The sequence below is a fragment of the Dipteris shenzhenensis genome, chromosome 26 (genome assembly GCF_047967505.1).
Source record: "Dipteris shenzhenensis isolate YYH24624 ecotype China chromosome 26, Dip_SZ_1.0, whole genome shotgun sequence".
Classification (NCBI taxonomy): Eukaryota; Viridiplantae; Streptophyta; class Polypodiopsida; order Gleicheniales; family Dipteridaceae; genus Dipteris; species Dipteris shenzhenensis.
The window spans coordinates 42546142-42568934 of NC_141621.1; the positions used below are offsets into that span (position 1 = coordinate 42546142).

The 22793-nt window shown below is 43.4% G+C and overlaps 2 protein-coding genes across 2 annotated transcripts in view; one reads left to right on the forward strand and one right to left on the reverse strand.

Moving 5' to 3' along the window:
- Positions 1-22497, reverse strand: LOC147885105 (uncharacterized). The gene is made up of 7 exons (XM_087397384.1): positions 21057-22497; positions 4040-4105; positions 2522-2666; positions 2201-2419; positions 1873-2086; positions 1573-1771; positions 1-629 (listed from the first exon to the last, which is right to left on the reverse strand). The coding sequence occupies exons 1-7, from the start codon at positions 22208-22210 to the stop codon at positions 512-514; spliced, it is 2115 nt and encodes a 704-aa protein (XP_087253510.1). The 5' UTR covers positions 22211-22497; the 3' UTR covers positions 1-511.
- LOC147885106 (uncharacterized) overlaps positions 22287-22793 on the forward strand; it is an 11143-nt gene continuing 10636 nt past the window's right edge. The window contains exon 1 of the mRNA XM_087397271.1: positions 22287-22352. Coding sequence (XP_087253397.1) covers positions 22287-22352 — 66 coding nt within the window. The remainder of the gene's footprint in view (positions 22353-22793) is intronic.

Below are 22793 nucleotides of genomic sequence, written 5' to 3' on the forward strand. Positions count from 1 at the left end.
TAAACTTCATCACACAATCATATACCCATTCCCATATTTGAACATCGCTTGATCTTTTTGATCAAAGAATATCGACGTGACTCTTATGGTCAAGCTTTATGTTACATTTCACAGTGCTCAAACATTAACATTTTTGTCAACGGCAGGCGGATGGTCCGCAGGCAATGCCTTGCAATTTACAAGCTGTGTCTTTGAGAACTGCCATCATCATGTCAGTCAGCAGGGGTGTCTACCTATGTGCCAAAGCCATCAATATACCTCCATTTTGTACCTTGCTCCTTGCCCATGATATTGTTTGCAGGATAGACTGTACAAGTGAAGGATGGGCTGCAGAAATCGAAACATGACACAGGAAATAAACCCGCCTGATCCAATCTGTAACAAAGATCTTTCAGACAAGGCTGGAGCATGTAGTCACTAAAAATGATAAATGGAGAAAGACGATGGGAGTATTTCACAGAAGCTTGTGACTGCCTTCATTAGACCTCACATCCCATGTATACAACACAACTTATTCATCTTCTGGGTCATGCTTCTGTCTCTTCCATCTATATGCTGCTTCCAAAATCTTAAGATTAGGCTGCAATCCAGTCTCTTCTGGGAATATATAGTCTGTATATTCCTCGTATCTGTAACAAAAAATTATTATATTAGCAAAGGTATTCCTTTCATAGCACATACACTGATCAGACCATCAAAAATAGATGTGTGTACGTCCTGCACTTGGTACAGACCCACAAATCATGTAGCAGGGAAGATCTAGCACTCACACAGTACTCTGCGTATGAATACAGTCGACATCAGCAAGAGGAGAGACAAAAAAACTTAATTTACCTTTGTAGGAAAACAACTCAAACGGCCACTTCACATGATAAAATAAGCAGCAGCGCTATAATGAATGCCTCAATTCTCACATTAGGTAGGACATACCAAACCTTAACACAAAGGTAAGTTCTGGATGAAAAGGAAAAACACCAGGAGCATTCTAAAAGATGTGTGTTAATCCAATGAAAAGATAAATTACAAATGAAAGAAGATATTTAAGGACAGGCTTCCCTACGAATGCTGCCAAACAGTTTCTGCCCCTTATTCCCCTATATAGCCATTCAAGTTCAACCTTCCTGAGTTCACTCATCTCACTAACCTCTAGGCTCACTCCCCCCCACCCCCACCCTCTCACCACCCCCCTGCTTCACCTTTAGAGCCCTCGCCAAAGACGGAGGAGTATGCCCCTATTTCCACAGCACCTCTTCAACCTAGCCATCACTCCTTTGTACTGCACAATTCCTCCAGCTTACCCTCTCCACCACCCCGTCTCTGTCTGGCAAGGGGCTTTATCAAGCTCACACCTCCCTAGTCACCTCACCTTCTCTAGCTCCTCCCTCCTCCACCTTCCACCACTCCCTCCTCTAGGCTTCCCTTTCTCCTCCTCCCTCCCAAGTCCCTCAATGTTCCATGCATGCCCAAGCCCGTAGCATGCTGCCTATCTGGCACACCAAGAGGCAAGCACATCATACCTGAATGAATAAACCCAATAGGGAAAAAAATATGCGCAATGGCACAATCACATACCCTGCAGAGGTGCCATCGTCATTAATTATTTGACGCTTCTTTTTAACCCGTCGTGGCATCTTTCTTTGCACGAGGGACACATCCCCAAGTTCACCAAAGCTTTTCTCCATATCACGCCATTCTTCTAAAAGCATGGCTCTTTCCTCTTTCTGATCGGGAGCAGAACTCCTCAGAGAGTCGAAGGCCCTTTCAAAAACAGCTGCAGAAAAGACAGGAGAAAAATATCAAATTACAATTTAAAAATGTGACAATTAATTTCAGTATCTAGCAGACACAGAAAGCCAGGTACAAATGGAATACCTCGGGATTTAAGGACACATTGGAGCTTTTGTTCTTGGTGATTGTTTGCATCTTCTTCTTCTGCTTCAGTTGAAGCCTCATCTAAAGGAATGGTGGCCTCAAATTTCGCATAACTCACCCATACTTTCAGATGCTTTGTCCGGTCCAACAATCGCTCATAAAGTTGTCTTGTCCTATCATGCTCCCCCTCTGAAATCTCAAACTCTATGTATGCCTGAATAAAAGGTACATTCAAATAACCCACATGTAGGAAATCAAAACTTATGCTCATTTAGAGAACTAAGCCTGCGTAAACCCAGAATAACGACAGTACATATTATGACAGTACCTTCCAGAGTAGTTCAGGCATATCGAGAACAGGTTGTGCAATTGCTAGCTCAAATATGGCTCTACCCCTCTCTGTTTCCCCTAAAGATCTTTCCAGTTCTGCAAACTTACTCCACGCATAGCAATTGGCAGGTGCCCACTCTAGATATTTCTCATATAAGGTCCTGCACCGATCTATGTTTCCAAGCTGAAGCTCGATTTCAATATATGTTTTAAAAATCTGCAGCAGGAGGTCAAACTATGTTAACAATCCTGACTTGCAGGTACAACCTTTAAATCACTAGTGGCTTCCACAGAAAACCTTGAAGTTAAATAGTTTTACCTTATCCTTGGGAGCCATGCCAATAGCATTCCCAAGAATCTGTCTGGCAGCCTTTAGGTTCTTTTGCCTGATTTCAAATTGGGCTGCTAAAAGCCAAATCTTAGCAAAAGAGAACTTCTTGTGGGGTATAAGCTTCAAGCACTCCCTGCTTTCATAGATATCCATTAAACCTATGAGTTTGTGAAAAAGAAAAAAAACCCACACAAGAAAGTAGACTTCTGAAATCGGCAAACAACTGAAGAAGAGAGTGATTCTTCATTTGTTCATTTATATTATTAAAGAGCTTCAGCATACTCAATAGCTTTTAAATATAAACTTCAAACTAAGAAAGCACTCAATCACTATACAAAACTGACAGACTGCAGAGCAGTATCAAATAAAGTGTAGGTTCCTGAAACGCAAGGTTCAAGGGTAAATGTGTAATGAAGGCCAAGATTCAACCAAGTTAGCAAGGGTTAGGCTAATTCCTCTAGGGGATGTTCAGGCCTAGAGAAGGCAAAAAGGAGATACAAAGAGTGGGGAGGTGGACTTATATAGTCTCCTCCACACTATCTCCGTTTTGCCCTCTCTAGGCCTGAACATCCCCTAGAGGAATTAGCCTAACCCTCACTAACTTGGCCCAATCTTGGCCTTCATTACAAAATGCTTGGACAAAAACACAGAGGCAAAGACAAGGACCCATGCCCCTCCTTTTTTGGAGCTTTATTCAAAAGAGACATCCAATGTCCATAAGTCCTTCACAAATATTTTTGAATCCCTCTTATTGATTCCAACAAATAATCAGGAAGGCCAAACCAAACCATACTGTCCAGAAATCAGTCTAGAAATTTGTGCCATAAGTTATAGAAGAGAGCAGTCATGTGTCTGTATAGGTGAAGCTTGTCCTTTTCCCTCTCGTTGGGCTGAGTAAAAGTGAGGTTGGTGTGCTGGGTGTATGTGAAAGTGGTGGCCAGGTTGTCCTTATGAAGTAATTCTCCCTTTGGGTCAGGTAGCCACCCTTGTCTAGCTGCCACAATCACAGAAACTGACTTTGATGGCGCTCCCATGCCACATCTACATATCTCCCAACTCTCGTGTATGCCGTCTATAGTGTGTCCTCCAAGAACTAAGGAATATCTGATGACACAAAACACTTTTATCCCGGTGTATCGCAAACGCACTACAAAAAGTATTCTAGACTGCGCTCTCTTCTACAAACCTTGTGTACACATATTTAACTACTCTTGAATCTAACAGTACTGTAGTCCAATAGCTAGATGGGATGCATGTGACATCCTACAAGAGGGATAAACCTTGCTACAACTCTGATCAAATTCCTTATATTCAAAACAACATTTAGTCTCTAGGCAAATTTGTGTCCTAGGCAATGTATAAAAGCTCTAGTAACCAACTCATGATGATACAACCTCCTGATTAGTTGCATATTTCTCATGTGTAAAGAAAGCCATGTCGGAAAAAGTGGAACGCAACACAAACCAAGAACCAAGCATTTGAATATTAACCCATTAACAGCCATACCTGTAGACATCCCTGGTTCGCTCCATATCTTCAGCCTCTAGCTCCTCAAATAATGCATAGTTGATCCTGCATGACAAATCAGCTCATGTCAGTTAATAATCTCTATGTGATAAAACAAACAAGCATTTCAAGCCACAAGCATGATAACAAATGTAACATGTGTCCATTGCTATGTTCAGCTTTGAATTTCTTCAGTACAAGGCTAAAAACTCCCATTTGGAGTAGAGCCTATTTGCTTTTATTACCTAATGCTTCATGCTAATACAGCAAGCTACCACACACAGGGATGAACAATGAATCAATTGTAATACCACCATTGTATAGCCTTCCGTTTCAGTCCCCAAATGAGGACATCAAGACTAGACCTAGATTGAGGTTTGTAAGAGCACATGTCCATCTAGGGCCGTATCGGTCCATGGACAGACTGATTTTTGGGTCCAGTTAATGGCTGAAAAAACCAATCCATGTGGGACTGTTGTAGGACCCATCGTGTCACGATCTGTGCCACGATCTGTGACGTATTCCTTTCTCTATATCTTAGACTTATGGATGGTTTGATGAATGGACACTTGTGGAAGGCTATGCCCTTTCGACGGGACACTTCCTATGAGGCACAACCCTTCACAAGAGACATTCTATGGAAGAGACACTCCTATTGTAATGTACCCTCTCATCAAGGGTCACACCCTTCACAAGGGGTACACACCTCTTCATGCACATACACTTTGGAGTACACACCTTTTCATGTGTGACTCTTCACTCTCTATATAAGAGAGGCCCAACTGTATGGATGACACACTACAGACACTCAAGCAATACAAATATTCCTTGTTCTCTGCTATTTCAGTCTCCTTTCTATTCCTTAGCACATTTCTAAATATAGTAAATCTAGGATTTCTTACAGTGGTATCAGAGCAAATTTCGCTCCTCCCTATAGGAAATGCCCCCCACCTTCTAGCGCCTATCTAATACATCTCTTTCCGCTAGAAGGATATCCGCGCACATTGTGCATGGAAGAGATGGAGAGAATGAGCGTAAAAATTTTTAGCGCCAACCCCACCTGAAGTCATCAATGGCCTCTCCATCTCCCCCACATCACGAGTTGATGTGAATGGACACGACAAAAATCATGTCTTTTGATGTGCTTGGGCTTTTCACCATCGAACGTACCTTTTGATGAAGAATTTCGACTCCTCACCCAAGGGATATACCCCATCGTGGAAAAAAGGACACACCTTTTCGTGTGGGGACACCCCTTTTTAAAACAGGGTCACACCCCTTCATAAAAAGGTACACCTATTCCAAGGGTCACCCCTTAGAATAGGCACACCCTTTGGCACCAAGCACCAACTTACAAAAGGGTACCTAGAGGGCCTAAAAAGAGCAACCAGCCCTACATCCAAGGCCTAACCCTAGACTACCCAAGGGTTCATTAAACCCACGTTTTAATTTAACTACCAACCAGCAAGGAAAAAGGGCGAAATTCAATCGCGATTTCCATCTGCCTTCTCCGCTCCAAAACGGCTGTACGTGTTTCCACCTTCTCCTTTGCAGACAGGCTGCGCCCTTCGTCAAGCTTCCATCCTACCTCTTCTGGATCGTTTTCAGAAGCTGACTCTCTCTCGTTCATCGCCATACCCGCCTGTGACCAGCAGCCCTTGCTGCCCATCTCTCACGATTCAGACCAGCCTGCCTCTTGCTGCTCATCTCGCCACCCTCGCCGTTGAACTGCCGCCTTTTTGCTGCCTTTCCAATCACACTCAAACAGGCCAAGCCCTGCTCTCCCATGGTACGCAGCAAATAGCACAGCTTCAACGCAGAAGACAGCGCCACGTTCCACGCAATCTGCCCTCTTCTGTTAATCGCCTTTGCCAAGCCTCAATCAGCCTTGAAAGTCTCGCCAGGCGCCTCTTAATCGATGGACCTCCGGACAAGAGATTTTCAAGCCTTGCTATGCAACTAATTGGCAGATCTAATCTATGCCAGGTGGATTCTTTCCATTCTATTTCTAAGGATTCTCTTTCATATTGTTATTTGACGCTCATTATCAAATTACAGCAAATGAAAGCCTCCTCCTTAAAGCATGGAAACCCCAGGTCCCTTCAAGGACACCTCAGGCATCATCTATCACACAATATCGTGTTCAGATTGCACAACCAGCCCATTTCGGAGCTTTTGCATCGTATGTCATGACAAGAGAAATGATTATTTAGTTAATTAATAGTCATTATAACTTTATTATTGTTAGGCGCCAATTTGATGGTGTGGTTATATGTTTGTATTTATGATCGATCAAGCACCGCCAAAACTGTATTTATGATTGATCAAGCACCGCCAAAACTATGTAACATTGGCCAATGATTAGTAATAAAGATGTGCACACACGTGTCTAGGTCCTAGGGGCAATAGGAAAGGGAAAGGGTGCATTAGAGTGCATTGAATGGTAGGTGCATGGGTCATAGGCTAAGGGTAGGTGTAAATGGGAAGATGAAACTTGAGTGATCTCAAGGGACATTCATGAAAGGGTATCACCCTTTCATTGTGAATCTCACGTTGCATTCTCTCTACCACATTGCATTCATCCGTCATCTCTCTCCCACCTTGCATGTAGGTCGAAAAAGAAACAAGCACTCTCACGAGGGCGCTCTTCCCCATTGGAGGGCCAATCGGCATTCAAATTCTGCATGCATTGCACACATTTGCATTTTTCGAAAAGTGTGGATCTTCACATTTGGTATCAGAGCGGCGACGATCCACGAGCGGGACGAGAAGAGGGCGACAGTTGCGAACAACGGAAGTCGCAAGAGAGGTTGCGGAAAAGGATCACGACTGACCGATCTCGAGGTTCTGAGACAATGGATTTTTCTGAAAAATTCTGACCTTCAACGGTGAACGGGGTGTCCTCACAGGGTGGATTGCCCTCCCTCCCCCCTTCCCCACCATGTGAATGTACCCTTAAACCGTGAGAAAAAGGGATCCCCGTTCTACCCAACGGGAAGTCGGATCGGAATAAGATTTTAAGGGAGTGATCCACCCATCAAGCACCCCCTATAACGGTATCTAGAGCTCCAATCCGCTCAAAACAAGTAGCCCAAACGGAGCGTACCAGTTTACAGCAAAAATACAAGAAGAAAAGCTTCAAAGAAAAGGGAAAGGAGGTCATTTTAAGTGTCTTCTCAACACAAACGAAGCGGGAGTCGGATAAGTACCACCAACTCTACAACACTTGAAGTTTGCTGTAAAATAAACCTTTTTTTTTGGAAATTACAGCAAGATATTTTCTCTCTTGTATTACTAAAAGGAAAGAATGGAAGGGGAAGGGACATATAAAAATGAACTTATTCCTTTTCCTCCATTACCCCAAGGAGAGAGAGAAAGAACACCTTCACCCCCTCTTGAAGAGGATGGATTAGGTGAGACTTATACACATCTTGAGTATGATAACCCACAGCTAGATTTACAGCAGTCTCTCCTTCAAGAACCTCTTGATAGGGAGTTCTCCTTTCGTAATGAAAGAAGAAATGATACCAACCAAGAACAAGGAGCTGAGTTCACGCCTTCAACTCAAAACCCAATACACATGGATTATAATCCAAGTGCAAGAGGAAGAGAGGAGACTCCTGTTGATAAGCTGGTTTTCCAGCTTAGCAATATGATTGAGCAGTCCATTATGACAAGATTAGGGACTAAGAGGACTTTAAACTTCGGGGATGAAGAGTTGAGTAACCCTTCTAAGAGGTCCAAATTCCAACCGCGAGAGAGAATTGAGTTCCCCAAATATGATGGCGCAAGGGAGGCTGACAAAATCCTCAATTGGATTCGTCATTTTGAGCTATACTTTGCCCATCAAGACAAGACCGAGCAAGAGAAGCTTGCTCTTGCCACATTGCATCTGCAGAAGGATGCTCTAATGTGGTGGTCCTTGTCACAAACAAGAAAAGAGCCTATTCATGAATGGGCTAAATTCGTGGAGCAACTGAAAGCCACTTTCATGCCCACGAGGCATGAAGAGAACCTAACCTTTCGTTGGGAGAGGTTTAGGCAGTTCGATAATGAGAATAATGCAGATTTTACAGCCAGATTTTGGAAACTCTCTCTAGAGTTACCCGAAAAGAGTGAGGAAGATAGGAGAAGAAGTATTTAGCAGCTTTAAGCCCAAAAGTAAGGTACGAGGTTGAAATGTTTAACCCGACCATGCTTAAGGACCTCACTAAGCTGGCTGAAATAGCCGAGAGAAAATTGAATCCTCGTAAACCCTTCAATAAGGAGTATGGGTCATCATCTAAGACCAATAATATACCCACTTTTAGGAAACCAAACCGGTTTAAGAATAATAAAGGGAAGGGAAAAGCTCTTGTAAGGAATGTGAACAGCCAATCACGTCCTGGATGGGTGCCATTTCCTTCTATGACTGACGAAGAGAAGAGGAAGTTGATTAAGGAAGGAAAATGTTTCGGGTGTAAGAAACATAAGCCAGGGCACGTATGGCATAAGTGTCCCGTTCTCTTGGCTAAGATTGCCAAGATGAATTCAGTAAAAGGGAAAGCCAAGGCATCCAAGCAGGAGGGTGAGGCTTCTACCTTGTCACCCTCGAAACCTACTATGACTATTAAGCCAATAGTGAATGCTGTCCATTCAGCCAATACTTTTGGGCCTCATGATCTTTTTAAGGTGTATGGATTCGTGAATGGACACAGAATAGTGGTTCTCCTAGATGATGGATGTAATTATGACTTAGTAAGTGATAGATTGGCAAAACCGGTATCCGATTCCAAGAGTGGATGATTTATTGGATATGCTTAAAGGTGCTAAAGTTTTTAGCAAATTGGATTTGAAATCTGGTTATCATCAACTTCGTATGAAAGCTGGGGATGAACATAAGACTGCTTTTCGCACTCTCACTGGACATTATGAGTTTTTGGTCATGCCTTTTGGCCTAACTAATGCTCCAGCCACTTTTAGTAGGCTGATGAGAAGGGTTTTGCGACCCTACTTGGGAAAATTTGTCATAGTCTTTTTTTATGACATTTTAGTATTCAGCCAGAATGAGGAAGAGCATAAGGATCACCTTGCTAAGGTGATGGAGCTCCTAAGGAAGGATCGATTGTTCCTAAATACCAACAAGAGTGAGTTCTTCAAGACAGAAATAGAGTATTTGGGACACATTGTGTCTGCCGAGGAAATTCGGGTTGACCCTAAAAAGGTCAAGGCCATAATTGAATGGCCAATACCCAAAAACATACATGAGCTGAGATCCTTCCTAGGGATGTGTAGGTATTATCGCAGATTCATTAAGAATTTTGCACGTCTTGCTTCCCCACTAACAGATTTGTTGAAGAAGCATTCCTTGTATGAGTGGGGAGAGGTTCACCAAGTAGCTTTTGAGGAGCTTAAGAGAACATTGGTGACTGCACCAGTGTTAACACTTCCGGACGTGAATAAAGAGTTCTTTGTTGTATGTACAGATGCAAGTGGTACCTCGATTGGGGCAGTGTTGATGCAAGGAGGGCATCCCATTGCTTATGAGAGTAGAAAACTTCAAGGGGCTGAATTGAAATATATCACGTATGAGAAGGAGTTATTGGCAGTCATTCATGCTCTAAACTTATGGAAGCATTATTTATATGGTTCTGCTTTCAAGATTAAGACTGACCATCAAAGTATCAAGCACTTGTTTTCTCAACCCATTGTCTCTTCAAGGCAAATCAAATGGGCTGAATATATTCAATCCTTTGGGCAACCAAATATCGAATATCAGCCAGGAAAGGAGAATTTAGTAGCTGATGCTTTGAGTAGACGGCCCCAAGTTAATCACGTTTCTGTGATTAAGGAGAAATCATTAGGAGCAATGGTTGAAGCTTATCCTTTAGATGAGGACTTCGCTGACATTTATGGGAAGATTCAGCGTAATGAGGTCGGGGATTTAGAGGCTTATTCCATCGTGGATGGATACTTATTTTTTATGTGTACCCAAAACATTTCGGTATCTAGTCATGAGTGAGTTACATGCGAGTCCATATTCTGGACATAGAGGCATTAGAGGGACCATTGACAATATTGAGAGATACTTCCATTGGCCTAAACTTCGCAAAGAAGTTTCGACCTTTGTTCAACAATGTGACGTATGTCAGCGCATTAAATCTGACACAAGTAAGACTGCTGGTCTTTTGCAGCCTTTGCCTATTCCTTCGGAAATGTGGGAACACATTACAATGGATTTTGTGTCTGGTTTCCCCAAGGTTGGTCAGTTTGAGCAGATTTTCACTATTATAGATAGGCTGAGTAAACAAGCTCATTTTATTCCCTGTAAAAAAGAGTTGTCTACTCCTGAAACAGCAAGGTTATTCATTAGGGAAATCTTCAGGTTACATGGGTTACCAAAATCCATTGTATCCGATAATGATGGCCGTTTCATTAGCAACTTTTGGACAGCCCTATTAGAGAATCTCGGAACCAAACTGAAATTTACTACAACCTTCCATCCTCAAGGAGATGGACAAAGTGAGAATGCTAATCAAACCATAATTACTTTACTTCAAGCTTATGTCCATGACCAACCTAGAAGGTGGCCAGAGTTCTTACCCATGTTAGAGTTTGCTTATAATAACACTGTACATACTTCCACCAAGAAAGCAAATCATCTATGGGCAATGTTTACCCACTCCAATAACACACTTGGGGGAGCGAATTTTTGCTGCTGACCAGTTTGCTGAGGATATGTCACAGGTTATTGAGCAGGTAAAAGAACATATTAAGAAGGCCAGGTTCAACAATCCAAGGCAGCCAATAAAAAAAAGAAAATAAGTTTATTACAAGGAGGATGATTGGGTTTTATTGAAGATTGATAAAAGAAGAATCAAGTCAGTGAGAGGAAGTACCAACATGTCCAGAAGAAGGATCCAGAGCGTATGAGCTGAAGTTACCAGCCCACTGGCGTATGAAGAACATCTTTCATGTGAGCAATTTGAAGAGATACCATGGCGATACTTCTGCGTTTTTGGATACTCAGCATCAAGAAGAACCTGAACTTGAAGATGGGACTGAAGTTCATACTCCGGAACAGATCGTGTACCATAAAGAGAAGAGTACTCGTGGAAAGAAGAGATATATGTATTTACTGAAGTTTAAAAACCAGCCAGCTAGTGATGCACAATGGATGGAAGAAGAGTTCTTTACAGATTTTCCACAGATACTCGCAGATTACAAAGAGGCGATGCAATGGCAGAAGTAACAAGAGAAAGTGCACGTAAGAGGAAGAGAAGCAATAATCCAGAAGAGGACTTCTACTCATTCAAGCAGGAGGGAGTGTCATGACAAGAGAAATGATTATTTAGTTGATTAATAGTCATTATAACTTTATTATTGTTAGGCGCCAATTTGATGGTGCGGTTATATGTTTGTATTTATGATCGATCAAGCACCGCCAAAACTATGTAACATTGGCCAATGATTAGTAATAAAGATGTGCACACACGTGTCTAGGTCCTAGGGGCAATAGGAAAGGGAAAGGGTGCATTAGAGTGCATTGAATGGTAGGTGCATGGGTCATAGGCTAAGGATAGGTGTAAATGGGAAGATGGAACTTGAGTGATCTCAAGGGACATTAATGAAAGGGTATCACCCTTTCATTATGAATCTCACGTTGCATTCTCTCTACCACATTGCATTCATCCGTCATCTCTCTCCCACCTTGCATGTAGGTCGAAAAAGAAACAAGTACTCTCACGAGGGCGCTCTTCCCCATTGGAGGGCCAATCGGCATTCAAATTCTGCATGCATTGCACACATTTGCATTTTTCGAAAAGTGTGGATCTTCACATCGTGGGTCTTCTGTGTCACGTGCCCTTCTAGTGACTTGGACCACATCCTATACCTTCTGCGTGAGGCACCTCAATTACATTACTTCCTCAGCACAGTCCAGGTTGTGTTCCACGAGACACGTAGATACCCAGAACCCGATATTCCTCACGAGTTTGCTGTCCACCTTTGGAGAGACTTTTACCCCTCAGCTTCAGCATCTCCAGGGTACTCTCCACCTCCTTCAGCTCCCAAATATCCTCCTGCACAGGTTGTACCTTCCCCAAGAGTATTTACACTCTGAAGGTACTCCTTCTCCTGGATATCCTCCACTCCTGATAGGAGCTCCTTATCCCTTCTCAGATCCATGGACTCTGCAACCTACCCATGGACTCTCACGAGTAGTAACACCCATTTCGGCATCACCAGTGTTACCTCAGACAAGACCTCCTTTACCAGATTTCCACAGGTGGTTCCATCCTGCCTCGCCTGCCCCCTCCAACATGAGCAACCTCAGGGAGCAGCCTGGATCTTCTTCCAGGAATGGTACAAACTAGAGCGCAGGTTCGTGCTCTTCTCACATAGACCTCAGATATGTCGCAACGCTCGCGTGTAACCTCTCCGAAAATCAGCGACTCAAGTCCAAAAAAGACCCTTGAAGTCAACTTATAAGGCGAAGCACTACTTTAACTTCAAATTTCCCAGCTTCTGGACAGCATCTCCGACTTGGTCCAGAAAGTCCAACAACTCCAAGATTCTCGCTTACCACACATACAGAGGATGACGTGACGCCACCGAACGACGATGTGGACTCGTTCCCACCTGAGATAGAAAACACTGAACTCTGTACCCTCTACCGCTTACTCCAAGCTTCCAAAACTAAAATACTTGACATTAAACTTCCGGAAGCCTACACTGGTCAACGAAATCGCCAAACAGTTGACCAATGGCTTGCAAAACTGCGCATGTACTTTGATACTGTTGACCTCACTGAAGGCAAAAAGATTGCCTTGGCAGCCTCCCTCCTCAAGGATACACCTTTCCTATGGTGGCAACGACGCTTAAAGGACGGCAAAAGTGTGTTAACTTGAGAACGTTTTGAACACGTGCTCCGTAAGCAGTTCATACCTGCCAATGCGGACTTTCAAGCACGTTCAAAACTCAGACAGTTGGAGCAAACATGCTCCCTGTCTTCCTACATCTCTCAGTTCACCACATTGGTGCTGGAGATTGATGGTTTAACTAATGATGATTGCCTTCATGCTTTCATCTCAGGCCTAAACCCCTCGTTACGCATTGATGTTCTCAAAGCAAACATCACCACCATTGCTGGCGCTATTGCTTACGCAGAGTGCATTACAGATTTCCAAAACACAGGGAAGCAGAGTGCTAATAGAACACAGAACTCTACTATGTCCAAAGGTGCTCGCCCTCAAGATAACCCCAAGTTTAGAAAAAACTCGGGTAATCAAGATCAGCAACAGTCTCAAGATCCCCACAAGTCTCAGAAATCGTATGCTGGATTCCAACAGAAGCACTCCTCCAAGGATCACGCCTCTTCTTCTTCACAAAGTCATCACCGTCATCCCCAACATAAAGGCGGGGCCACCAACTCCAACACAAAAGGACTTTGTACCATCTGTACAGGCGATCATAGATGATTCGATTGTCCCAAGTGACCAAAGCAAAATTCCAATATGGAACCTAGCACTTCCCAAACAGAAGATGCTACCCCAACACAAGACAAGAAAGGCAAAGCTGTTCGAATGGCAAATATCATCCACATGAGCCTTACCAGCAACCCCAAACCTTCCCTGGCCACTCAAGTACTTTGTGTCCACGGATCGATTCGTGAAACAACAGTCACTATCCTCATCAACACTGGCTGCTCTCATAACTTCCTAGCTAGTTCTATGGTCGACAAACCTCGGTTGACCACCAATCCTAGTCCCATGGACTATCAGATTAAACTCGCAAATGGAACTACCTTCTTGTGCAACACCAGGATCAAAAACTTGTCTTTTCGCATACAACATTATACGGACAAGTTGAACTTCAACATCATGCCTCTTTCTCGGTACGATGTCATACTTGGACAACAGTGGCTCTACGACTATGATCCATCAATCAGTTTTCGCAGCCATACTATCCAGTTTGTCCACCAAGGAAAACTTATTGAGCTAACTCGTTCTAGGGACTCTCCTTCAACCCCAGTTGCCTCTGCCCTATAAGTAAAGAAGTGGGTTCGTAAACATCAAGTAAAGACTTCACTTCTGTTGGTTACGGCAGTAGAGGAGACACCAACAAAGAATCCTCCTGAAGACCTCAACCAATCTTTTTTCCAGCCCTACCTGGATATTTTTCCACAGGAATTGCCAAAGCAGTTACCACCTCGACGACCAGTGGATCACCCAATCGAACTTATTCCCGGCAATAATCCACCGTTGAAACCTCCTTATCGGGTTTCTTACACTCAAAATGAAGAAATCCAAAGACAAGTGACCGAACTACTCGACAAAGGTCACATTCAGCCCAATCGCAGCCCTTTCAGATCTCCTGTACTACTTGTGGAAAAAAACAATAAGTCAATGCGCCTCTGCATCAACTACCGAGTCCTCAAGAAGCTCACTATGAAAAACAAGTATCCATTGCCTCGCATTGATGACCTCTTCGACCAACTTCTACACCCAACACAATTCTCAAGGATTGATCTTCGTTTAGGTTATCATCAAATTCGCATATGAGAAGGCGATAAGTACAAGACAGCTTTTCGAACAAAGTACAGACACTATGAATGTTTGGTCATGCCTTTTGGGTTAAACAATGCCCCGGCCACATTCATGACATTAATAAACGACATCTTCATGCCTTTCCTCGATAAGTTCGTCATCGTTTACTTTGATGACCTCCTCATTTTCAGCGGATCCCTACATGAGCACAAACAACATCTTCACCAAGTTTTTGAAGTTCTCCGCGCAAATTCTCTCTACATCAACGTTGAGAAGAGTGAGTTCTTCAAGACCCAACTCGAATATTTGGGACATGTTATTTCAGCTCAAGGCATCTATGTGGATCCCAAGAAGGTCAAGATAATCCGAAACTGGCCTACTCCTAAGAATGTTCATGATGTCCGCTCTTGTCTCGGATTGGCAAACTTCTACCATACAAAAGTCTATCAGTTTTCTGAAATCGCAGCTCCTATGTCCGAATTATTGAAAAGCACAACAATTTTTCAGTGGCTTCCCGAAACAGAGTATAGTTCCCAACAACTCAAGCAAGCACTCACTACCACACCAGTTATGGCTATTGCTGACCCAAACCTTCCATTTGAGGTCATGACCAACGCTTCCGACATCACTACAAGAGCAATCTTGATGCAAGAAGGCAGAGTTATTGCTTTTGACAGCCATAAATATTCCGATATCCAAACCCGATACCCGGTTTATGATAAGGAGTTTCTTGCCATTGTACATGCTTATCGCTCTTGGAAACATTATCTCATGGGAGCCAACTCGGTGGTCAAGACAGACCATCACTCTCTAAAGTATATCCTTTACTCAGCCAGTCATGAACGCTCGACAAGCACACTAGGTTGAGTTTCTGGCCAACTTTCACATGACCATTGAGTACATTCCAAGACTACGCAATGTAGTTGCAGATGCTCTCAGCAGGTTAACTCTAGCATTAGCTATGGTAATCTCTACATTATCTGTGGATGTTCCGAATTCATTCCAAGGGAAGTATTTCAATGATAAAGACTTCGGCACATCAGTACAAGTTCTTTCAAAAGATCAACCTTCGACTTCCGAACAGAAGATTTTCTCATCCTATTCTTATACGGACAACCTTCTGTATTATCAAGATCGCGTCTGTGTACCACATGACAAGGATGTTCGACGTCTTTTGTTAAAAGAGCATCATGTAGTTCCTTATGCTGCCCATCCAGGCATCAACAAGACTTATAGGTTACTCAGTGCAACATACTACTGGCCTCAAATGAAAAGCGACGTCATCAAAATGGTTACATCTTGCTTATCTTGTCAACAAATGAAAGCAAGCCGACGACTTCCAGCAAGACTTCTTTCACCTCTTCCAGTTCCAACTGAAAGGTGGGAAAGTATTTCCATGGATTTCATTACAACACTACCACGATCCTCCAGAGGTAACACTCAGGTTATGGTAATTGTTGATCGATTGTCCAAAATGGCACACTTTGTTACTTGTTAAAGAAGTGCACAGGCTCCGAACATCGCCAAACTCTTCATACAACACATCTTCCGACACCATGGATTGCCCAAGAATATCGTATCCGACAGAGATCCTAAGTTTACCAGTCACTTTTGGATTTCACTGTTCGAATCTTTGGGTACAACTCTACTGTTCAGTTCAACCTACCACCCAAAATCAGATGGCCAGACTGAAACAGTCAACCAAGTTCTGGAAGAAATGCTTCGACATTATATTCAGTCACGCCTAGCAGCTTGGGAAGAGTATCTACCACTCCTTGAGTTTGCTTATAATAACTCTTTCCATAGTGCCATTAGCATGTCTCCATTCCAAGCAACTTATGGACACACTCCGATTGTACCAACGAATTTTGTACTTCAACATCGAGTGGCCCTAGCTGATCAACTCGTTCAAGAAATGCAAGACATTCTACTCCAAGTCAAGGATCATATGCGAAAAGCGCAAGAGCGGTATTAATGGTCTGCCAACAAACATAGACTTCACCTGGAATTTGACACTGGTGACATGGTGCTATTATTTGTAGCCCCACATCGCTATAAGATGGTTAAGTCTGTGTTTCCTAAGTTGCGACTAAGATACCATGGACCTTTCTGGATCGTCAAGAAAAATTCACCTTTAAGTTACAGATTGGAATTACCACAATCATGGGGTAAAATCCATCCGACATTTCATATTTCTTGGCTCAAGACGTACATTCTAGGCGATGAAGCAATTCCTCCTGCAAGTGATTATGTCCCAGAAATCGAAGACGATTATGTTCTCCTTATTCCTGAGTATATTCTGAACCATCGACAGCGAGAGACTCGACATCGACTTATCACGGAATTCCTTGTTCTTGAGCGAGATCTGAACGACTCCGACGCTACTTGGCAATCTGATGAAGACTTACAATAGTACCCTGACATTTTACAGCAGTATTTTCAGAATTTACCATGATATTTTCTACATCAGTTCATTATCTCCACAGGGTCTTATTTTGAGTGGGAGGGGATGTCACGATCTGTGACGTATTCCTTTCTCTATATCTTAGACTTATGGATGGTTTGATGAATGGACACTTGTGGAAGGGTATGCCCTTTCGACGGGACACTTCCTATGAGGCACAACCCTTCACAAGAGACATTCTATGGAAGAGACACTCCTATTGTAATGTACCCTCTCATCAAGGGTCACACCCTTCACAACGGGTACACATCTCTTCATGCACATACACTTTGGAGTACACACCTTTTCATGTGTGACTCTTCACTCTCTATATAAGAGAGGCCCAACTGTATGAATGACACACTACAGACACTCAAGCAATACAAATATCCCTTGTTCTCTGCTATTTCAGTCTCCTTTCTGTTCTTTAGCACATTTCTAAATATAGTAAATCTAGGATTTCTTACACATCGACCTATAAGGGCACTGACACTGAAGGTTGGCCAATGCTAGCCGTCTTGTAAGACAGACACTAGTGAGACGGAAACACGATCTCGTGTGGCTAGTGCATCACCACCCAATGTAGATCCCTACTAGGATCACCTTCAAGCTAGAGGTCAACTGTGCTCTTCCATGTGCAGAATCCAGATGCATGTTCATTAGGGTACTTCTTGGCAATATAGTCCTACCACCTACTAAGAGCATGTTAGCTCACATGCATATTACATGACGAGCAGGTACTCCACTTTGTACTTGCACGTGTTCTCTTCATCAATTGTTTGCTTTGTATGCACACCCATTGCTTTGCATATGCTCCGCTCAAAGCTTGTGCAATTTCTTCACTCCACACTCGTGCTAAGTTCTATGCTCCAAGCATATGCTTTGCATGCACAATGCTGTGAGCCATTGCTTTGCACACACTCAAGACAAACCGAGTTTCCATAAAAGCAACATTCCAGGACAAACAAGCATTCCATTTGATCTATGCCATGGGATGCAAGACGTTCATTTTCAAGTTGATCCTACTATGGCATTGTATGCATTCGACATCAAAATTTACTATCTTGTCAGTCACTGTGTCACTTCAAGCTTTTCCTATGGCATTTGGTAGACATGCAAAGTAAACATTGTATTTTTGCAGTACACATGCAAAGTAATTTTATTTTGCATTTTTAACATTTCAACCTGCAAAATATACCTCTCTGATTAAAGGGCGTGTGTTAGAGAGCTAATAGAGAAGGTGAAGTTTGAGCAAAAGTACCTACTGCCAACTGAGCATGCAGCATTTTCTAATGGGGGTGAGAATAAGGTCAATCATACACGTCAAGGCTTGCTGCATTCACGGCACTATATTCTTGAGATATGTGGTGATAGCAAAAAGTAACTCTATAAGGGCTCCACCAGATACGTGGGTTGAGATACAAAATCTCAGCCAAAAGTGTTGCCTAGCCAAGAGCCAGAAAACTGAGAGGCCAAGAGCCTCACAAAGATCTGCTGCTGCTCCTCTTTTGCCACACAGCCCGTGGCATGCTTCCTACAGGCTGCAGCGCCATCAAATACTGTGAAAAGCCTCAGAAGACAAATACTGTTCAAAAAATGCAGATTTGACTTTTTGGCCAAAAAGGCTACGCATTTACTTTTTTGTCAACGTTGACATGTGACCAACCTGGTCAACGCTCTGCGTTGACCCAGAGCGTTGACCAGCCGACTAGGTCGGTCAACCTGCCCTAAAAGCCAGCCCCTTGGCTTCATTCTTCATCCATCTACTTGGGCCTTCAGTGGCTCAGCTCAGCAGCCAGGACTCAAACCAACAGGGCAGCCTAGACCTACAGGGATCATCAGAGTGAGGATTCATCCCCTCTCCATAGTTCCATCTCCATTACAGTTTTGTAGTGAGGGCTTCATCCCTTCATACATGTATACCTTTGTAAGACTAGCATAAGTCCAATCATCCAAATTTAGAGTTTTTGTTGTTCTAAACACCAAAAATCTACACAACAATTAAAAGAGAAGAACAAAAAAAAAAAAGAGGTAAACAAAATCTTTTATGAAAAACAAAAGGAAGACTTACTTAGCAACCAAAGCAACACTTATGTCGTCATCAGTGCCCAAGCATAAGCAGCTATACTGGGTTTCTAAAGACCCGCGGAGTCTCTTGGGCAAACCCAATGCTTACTAAAATACGTAAAATAAACAAAAGAGAAAGAAAACAAGAAAGGAAGAAAGGAAGAAGGTGACTAAGCAAAAATAAACAAGCAAGTCAAGAAACAAAATCTTCCAAAAAACTAGAATTAACTCTCTCTCTCTCTCTCTCTCTCTCTCTCTCTCTCTCTCTAAACATACCTAAGGCTGATACACCATAGATAAAAGACTTCATATCTAAGATGGTGTGTATTCAGCCCATTCATTCAGTTATATATTCCTCTTCAGAGGCCCGCTATATTCTCTCCCTCTGATTCTCTCTCACATCCACAGCATCACTTGTGTATGAGTGCATCATTCTTGCAGTTCAGTTAGTGTTGAGCAGGAGAGAGACTAAGTCAGTATATCTCCCGCTACATTGGTATCAAAGCTTCAGTTGTTAGAGACAGCCCCCACTGTTTATGGTCCAAACAAGATCCAGTAAGGACACCATGAGCGCTAGTGAGCAGTCCAACCCAAATCCTGAGGATACTTCTATGTCTACCATAACAACCATGTTGCAAACTTTGATGCAGATGCAACAGCGACGATCCAAGGCTCTCTTCACCAGCATGACCCAGCCTCGAGAAATGCGGGAGGATCGTGAGCAGGCCGCCAGAGAGCACAAGAGGGTAACTCGGGAGGCAAAAGAATAACACGATCGAGAGGCTCAGTAGGCCAGGGAACATAGAGAACATACTGCTCGAGAAGAGAAGGAAGAATGGGACCGGCAGCTCCTCATTTCTCTGCTCCGACCAACAAGGGTGGACAGGAGAGATTCCCACCTCTTAAGCCTTCTTTTTTGAGGAAGATCAACTTCACACGGTACGAGAACCTTACTGTTGACTTGGTGGCTCAATCAATTCAAAAGTTATTTTTTAGTGATGCATACGTACGACGACGAGCGGTGCATCCTAGCATCCATGCACCTTACAAGCGAGGCGGTCACAGTGTGGCTCGAGTGGCAGAAGGACCACTATGATGCAGACGAGGAGACACCTCTTTACAGATAAAAGAAATTCGTGAAAGATCTCCGATCACGGTTCCTGCCACCCCAGTACTTGGACAAGCTTCAGAGTCAATTATACGAGCTATGCCAGGGAGACACCGAGTCGGTGACCAACAAATTCACTTAGGTGTTCGTAACCCTTGCAAGTGGGAAGTATGGGTTAGGGTCCATGAGCTGCTTTAAATAGCCAAAGGTGGAATCTGCCCTTGTAGCAGACAAGTACGCCATGTTCTTTCCACACTAGTCTGCACATGCTACCTATATGAGTGTGGAAGCATGAGGACTAGCTGAAATAGATAGTAATGTACACTCATCTACATGCATGCAGCATGAGTATGTGAGGGTGTAAAAATGCCAAATTTAGAGTATTTGTGCCTTCATGTCAAAAGGCAATTGCATGCAACTGAAGGACTTCCTGCTCCTTACTAAAGTGAAGGCATAAGAGCCCTCTTATGAAGATGGAGTAGAATGAAGGACTAGGGGCCTTTTATAGGCTACGCCCCCCCGGTTGAATGGACCGATTGGGCCTAATGACATGGCCAACCGCTGATGTACAGTCAGCTGTGCTAAGGCTCACCGTTCCCTGAGTCCTTTGAGTCTTCACGACATCCTCCCTTAGATATGGCTCCTTTGTATCTGAAGATTTTAACCATGGAAAACAGATGTTCGTGCCAGAAAACAGTTAAACCGCAAAATACAAGGCGTGCAGGATCACCCTGCAAAACGATGTGGAGGTGAAGGTCCTTCAAGGCAAAATTCAAATTCTGGGGCCTAAATTTAAACAATTATCTGCTTGAGACCCAACATTAGTACAGACATTCACCCGTTCAAAAGACTTGAGCATGTTGACATACTGACCAGAGATAAATGTAACGTTGCCAATAACGCTTCTCCTCTGCAGGTGGTACATTGGCAATGGCCCTCTCGTATACTTCCCTGACCCTTTCCTTGTTGCCAGCAGATTCTTCTAGCTTTGCATAATCAAACCATACATCATAATTCAGTCCGTTTTTCTTTACTTCTTCCTCATACTGAAACCTTTTCCTGCCTAAAACCACATCTTCAATTCCTTCCGTATTCCCAAACTGTTTTTCAAAGACTACAAATTTTCTGTACAAGTCTTCCGCCTGTCCTTTAGGGATATGGTCCAAAGCATACTTATAGATGCATCGGGCCCTTTCAATCTCTTTGCATCGCTCCTCAAAATAGGCAAAGGCTACGAACAGTTCCTCAGTTTGCCCATCTTCACCAAGTTGTTCTACAGCCCTCTCATAGCAGGTCCGAGCACGACCAATCTCTCCATTTTTCACTTCAAATTTGGCATACTTTACCCAAGCCTTAACAGTGGGCAAGCATTCTACATATCTATCGAAAATCTTCCTGGCTCTCTCCACTTCGTTGTACCTCAGCTCAAACTTTATGTAAGCAGACCAGCCGTGATGATCGGGTTCCCACTTCATCCACCTCTCAAAAATCTGCCGAGCACCAGCAACGTTGCCCAGCATCTCTTCCATGTGTATGTACTTGTACCATAATTGATCTATCCGCGGAAGTAGAGAGACTGCTCTGTCCCAGACGTTTCTCGCATGATTGATGAAACGATGCTTCATTTCCATCTCCGCGTACTTCAGCCACAAAGTAGTGTTGCGATAGTCTACCTCGAGGGCCCGCTCCCATATCGACCTTGCTCTGGCAAAGTCCTTCTGCGACTCCTCCCACTGCGCGTACTTCACCCAGACACTCTGGTTCCATCTGACTCGGCGAATTTGGTCTTCAAACTCTTTCCTCCTCCTCAGTCGATACTCTCCTAGCTCGTCCGAGTCGGTGATTTTCTGCTTAGGAGGCCGGATTTCAGCCTCCTGTCTCTCCCGAGCCTCTCTCAAGATTTGCTCAGCAGTGATCTGGATTGGCGCAGGGGTCTTGTTTTTCACGCGGGTGGGGCGAGGGAGTTTTACCTCGGTTTCCTTACGGGTAAGGAACCCTAAGGAAGGATCGGCCTCCTTAAGAGCCATAGTCACGAAGGAGATGTACAAAAGCTAGGGATTTGGAGAGCAGAAGGGATGAATACCTGAGGGGTGAGCGTTTCAAATGGATTTTCCTACGGAAGTTCAGAAATTCTTCGACGGAAGCTCAGAAATCCTTCGACGGAACACGGTAAGCACCCTGGAATCCGCAAAGGCCATGGATGGGAAACACATCATATGATACGTAACCTAGCCATTAGGCTAGGTGCCTACAACATTGGAAATTGGGCATTTGTATTAGTCACGATGCCGGGAGTTGTCCAATTAACCTAAGCTGAAATTGTTTTGTTGAGGATCGATTTCACATAATAGAACAAATGAGGAATTGTTGAGTTAGGTGGGAGAGGCTTGCAGCAAGTGTTGTTTATGTTGTTGATGTCTTAATCTGTTTGCATTGCTCTTCTGAACCTATTCAACATGCTCTGGATCTTCTTGCTGCATAGGCTCTGTCAACTCGTACTGGTAAATGCAATCTTGCCAAAACTATGTAGGTTGGAGAGTTGATGTTTCGCAAAATATCCATTTGTCTCTTACAGGACGGATTTGGCATAGGTCACCAACCAAAATAACA

Coding starts and splice junctions, on each gene's coding strand:
- LOC147885105 (XM_087397384.1), bottom strand. CDS start 22,210: ATGGCTCTTAAGGAGGCCGATCCTTCCTTAGGGTTCCTTACCCGTAAG. Junction 4,106..21,056: donor CAACGTTACATTTATCTCTG/GTCAGTATGTCA, acceptor TTTGTCATGCAG/GATCAACTATGCATTATTTG. Junction 2,667..4,039: donor CGAACCAGGGATGTCTACAG/GTATGGCTGTTA, acceptor CTATGAAAGCAG/GGAGTGCTTGAAGCTTATAC.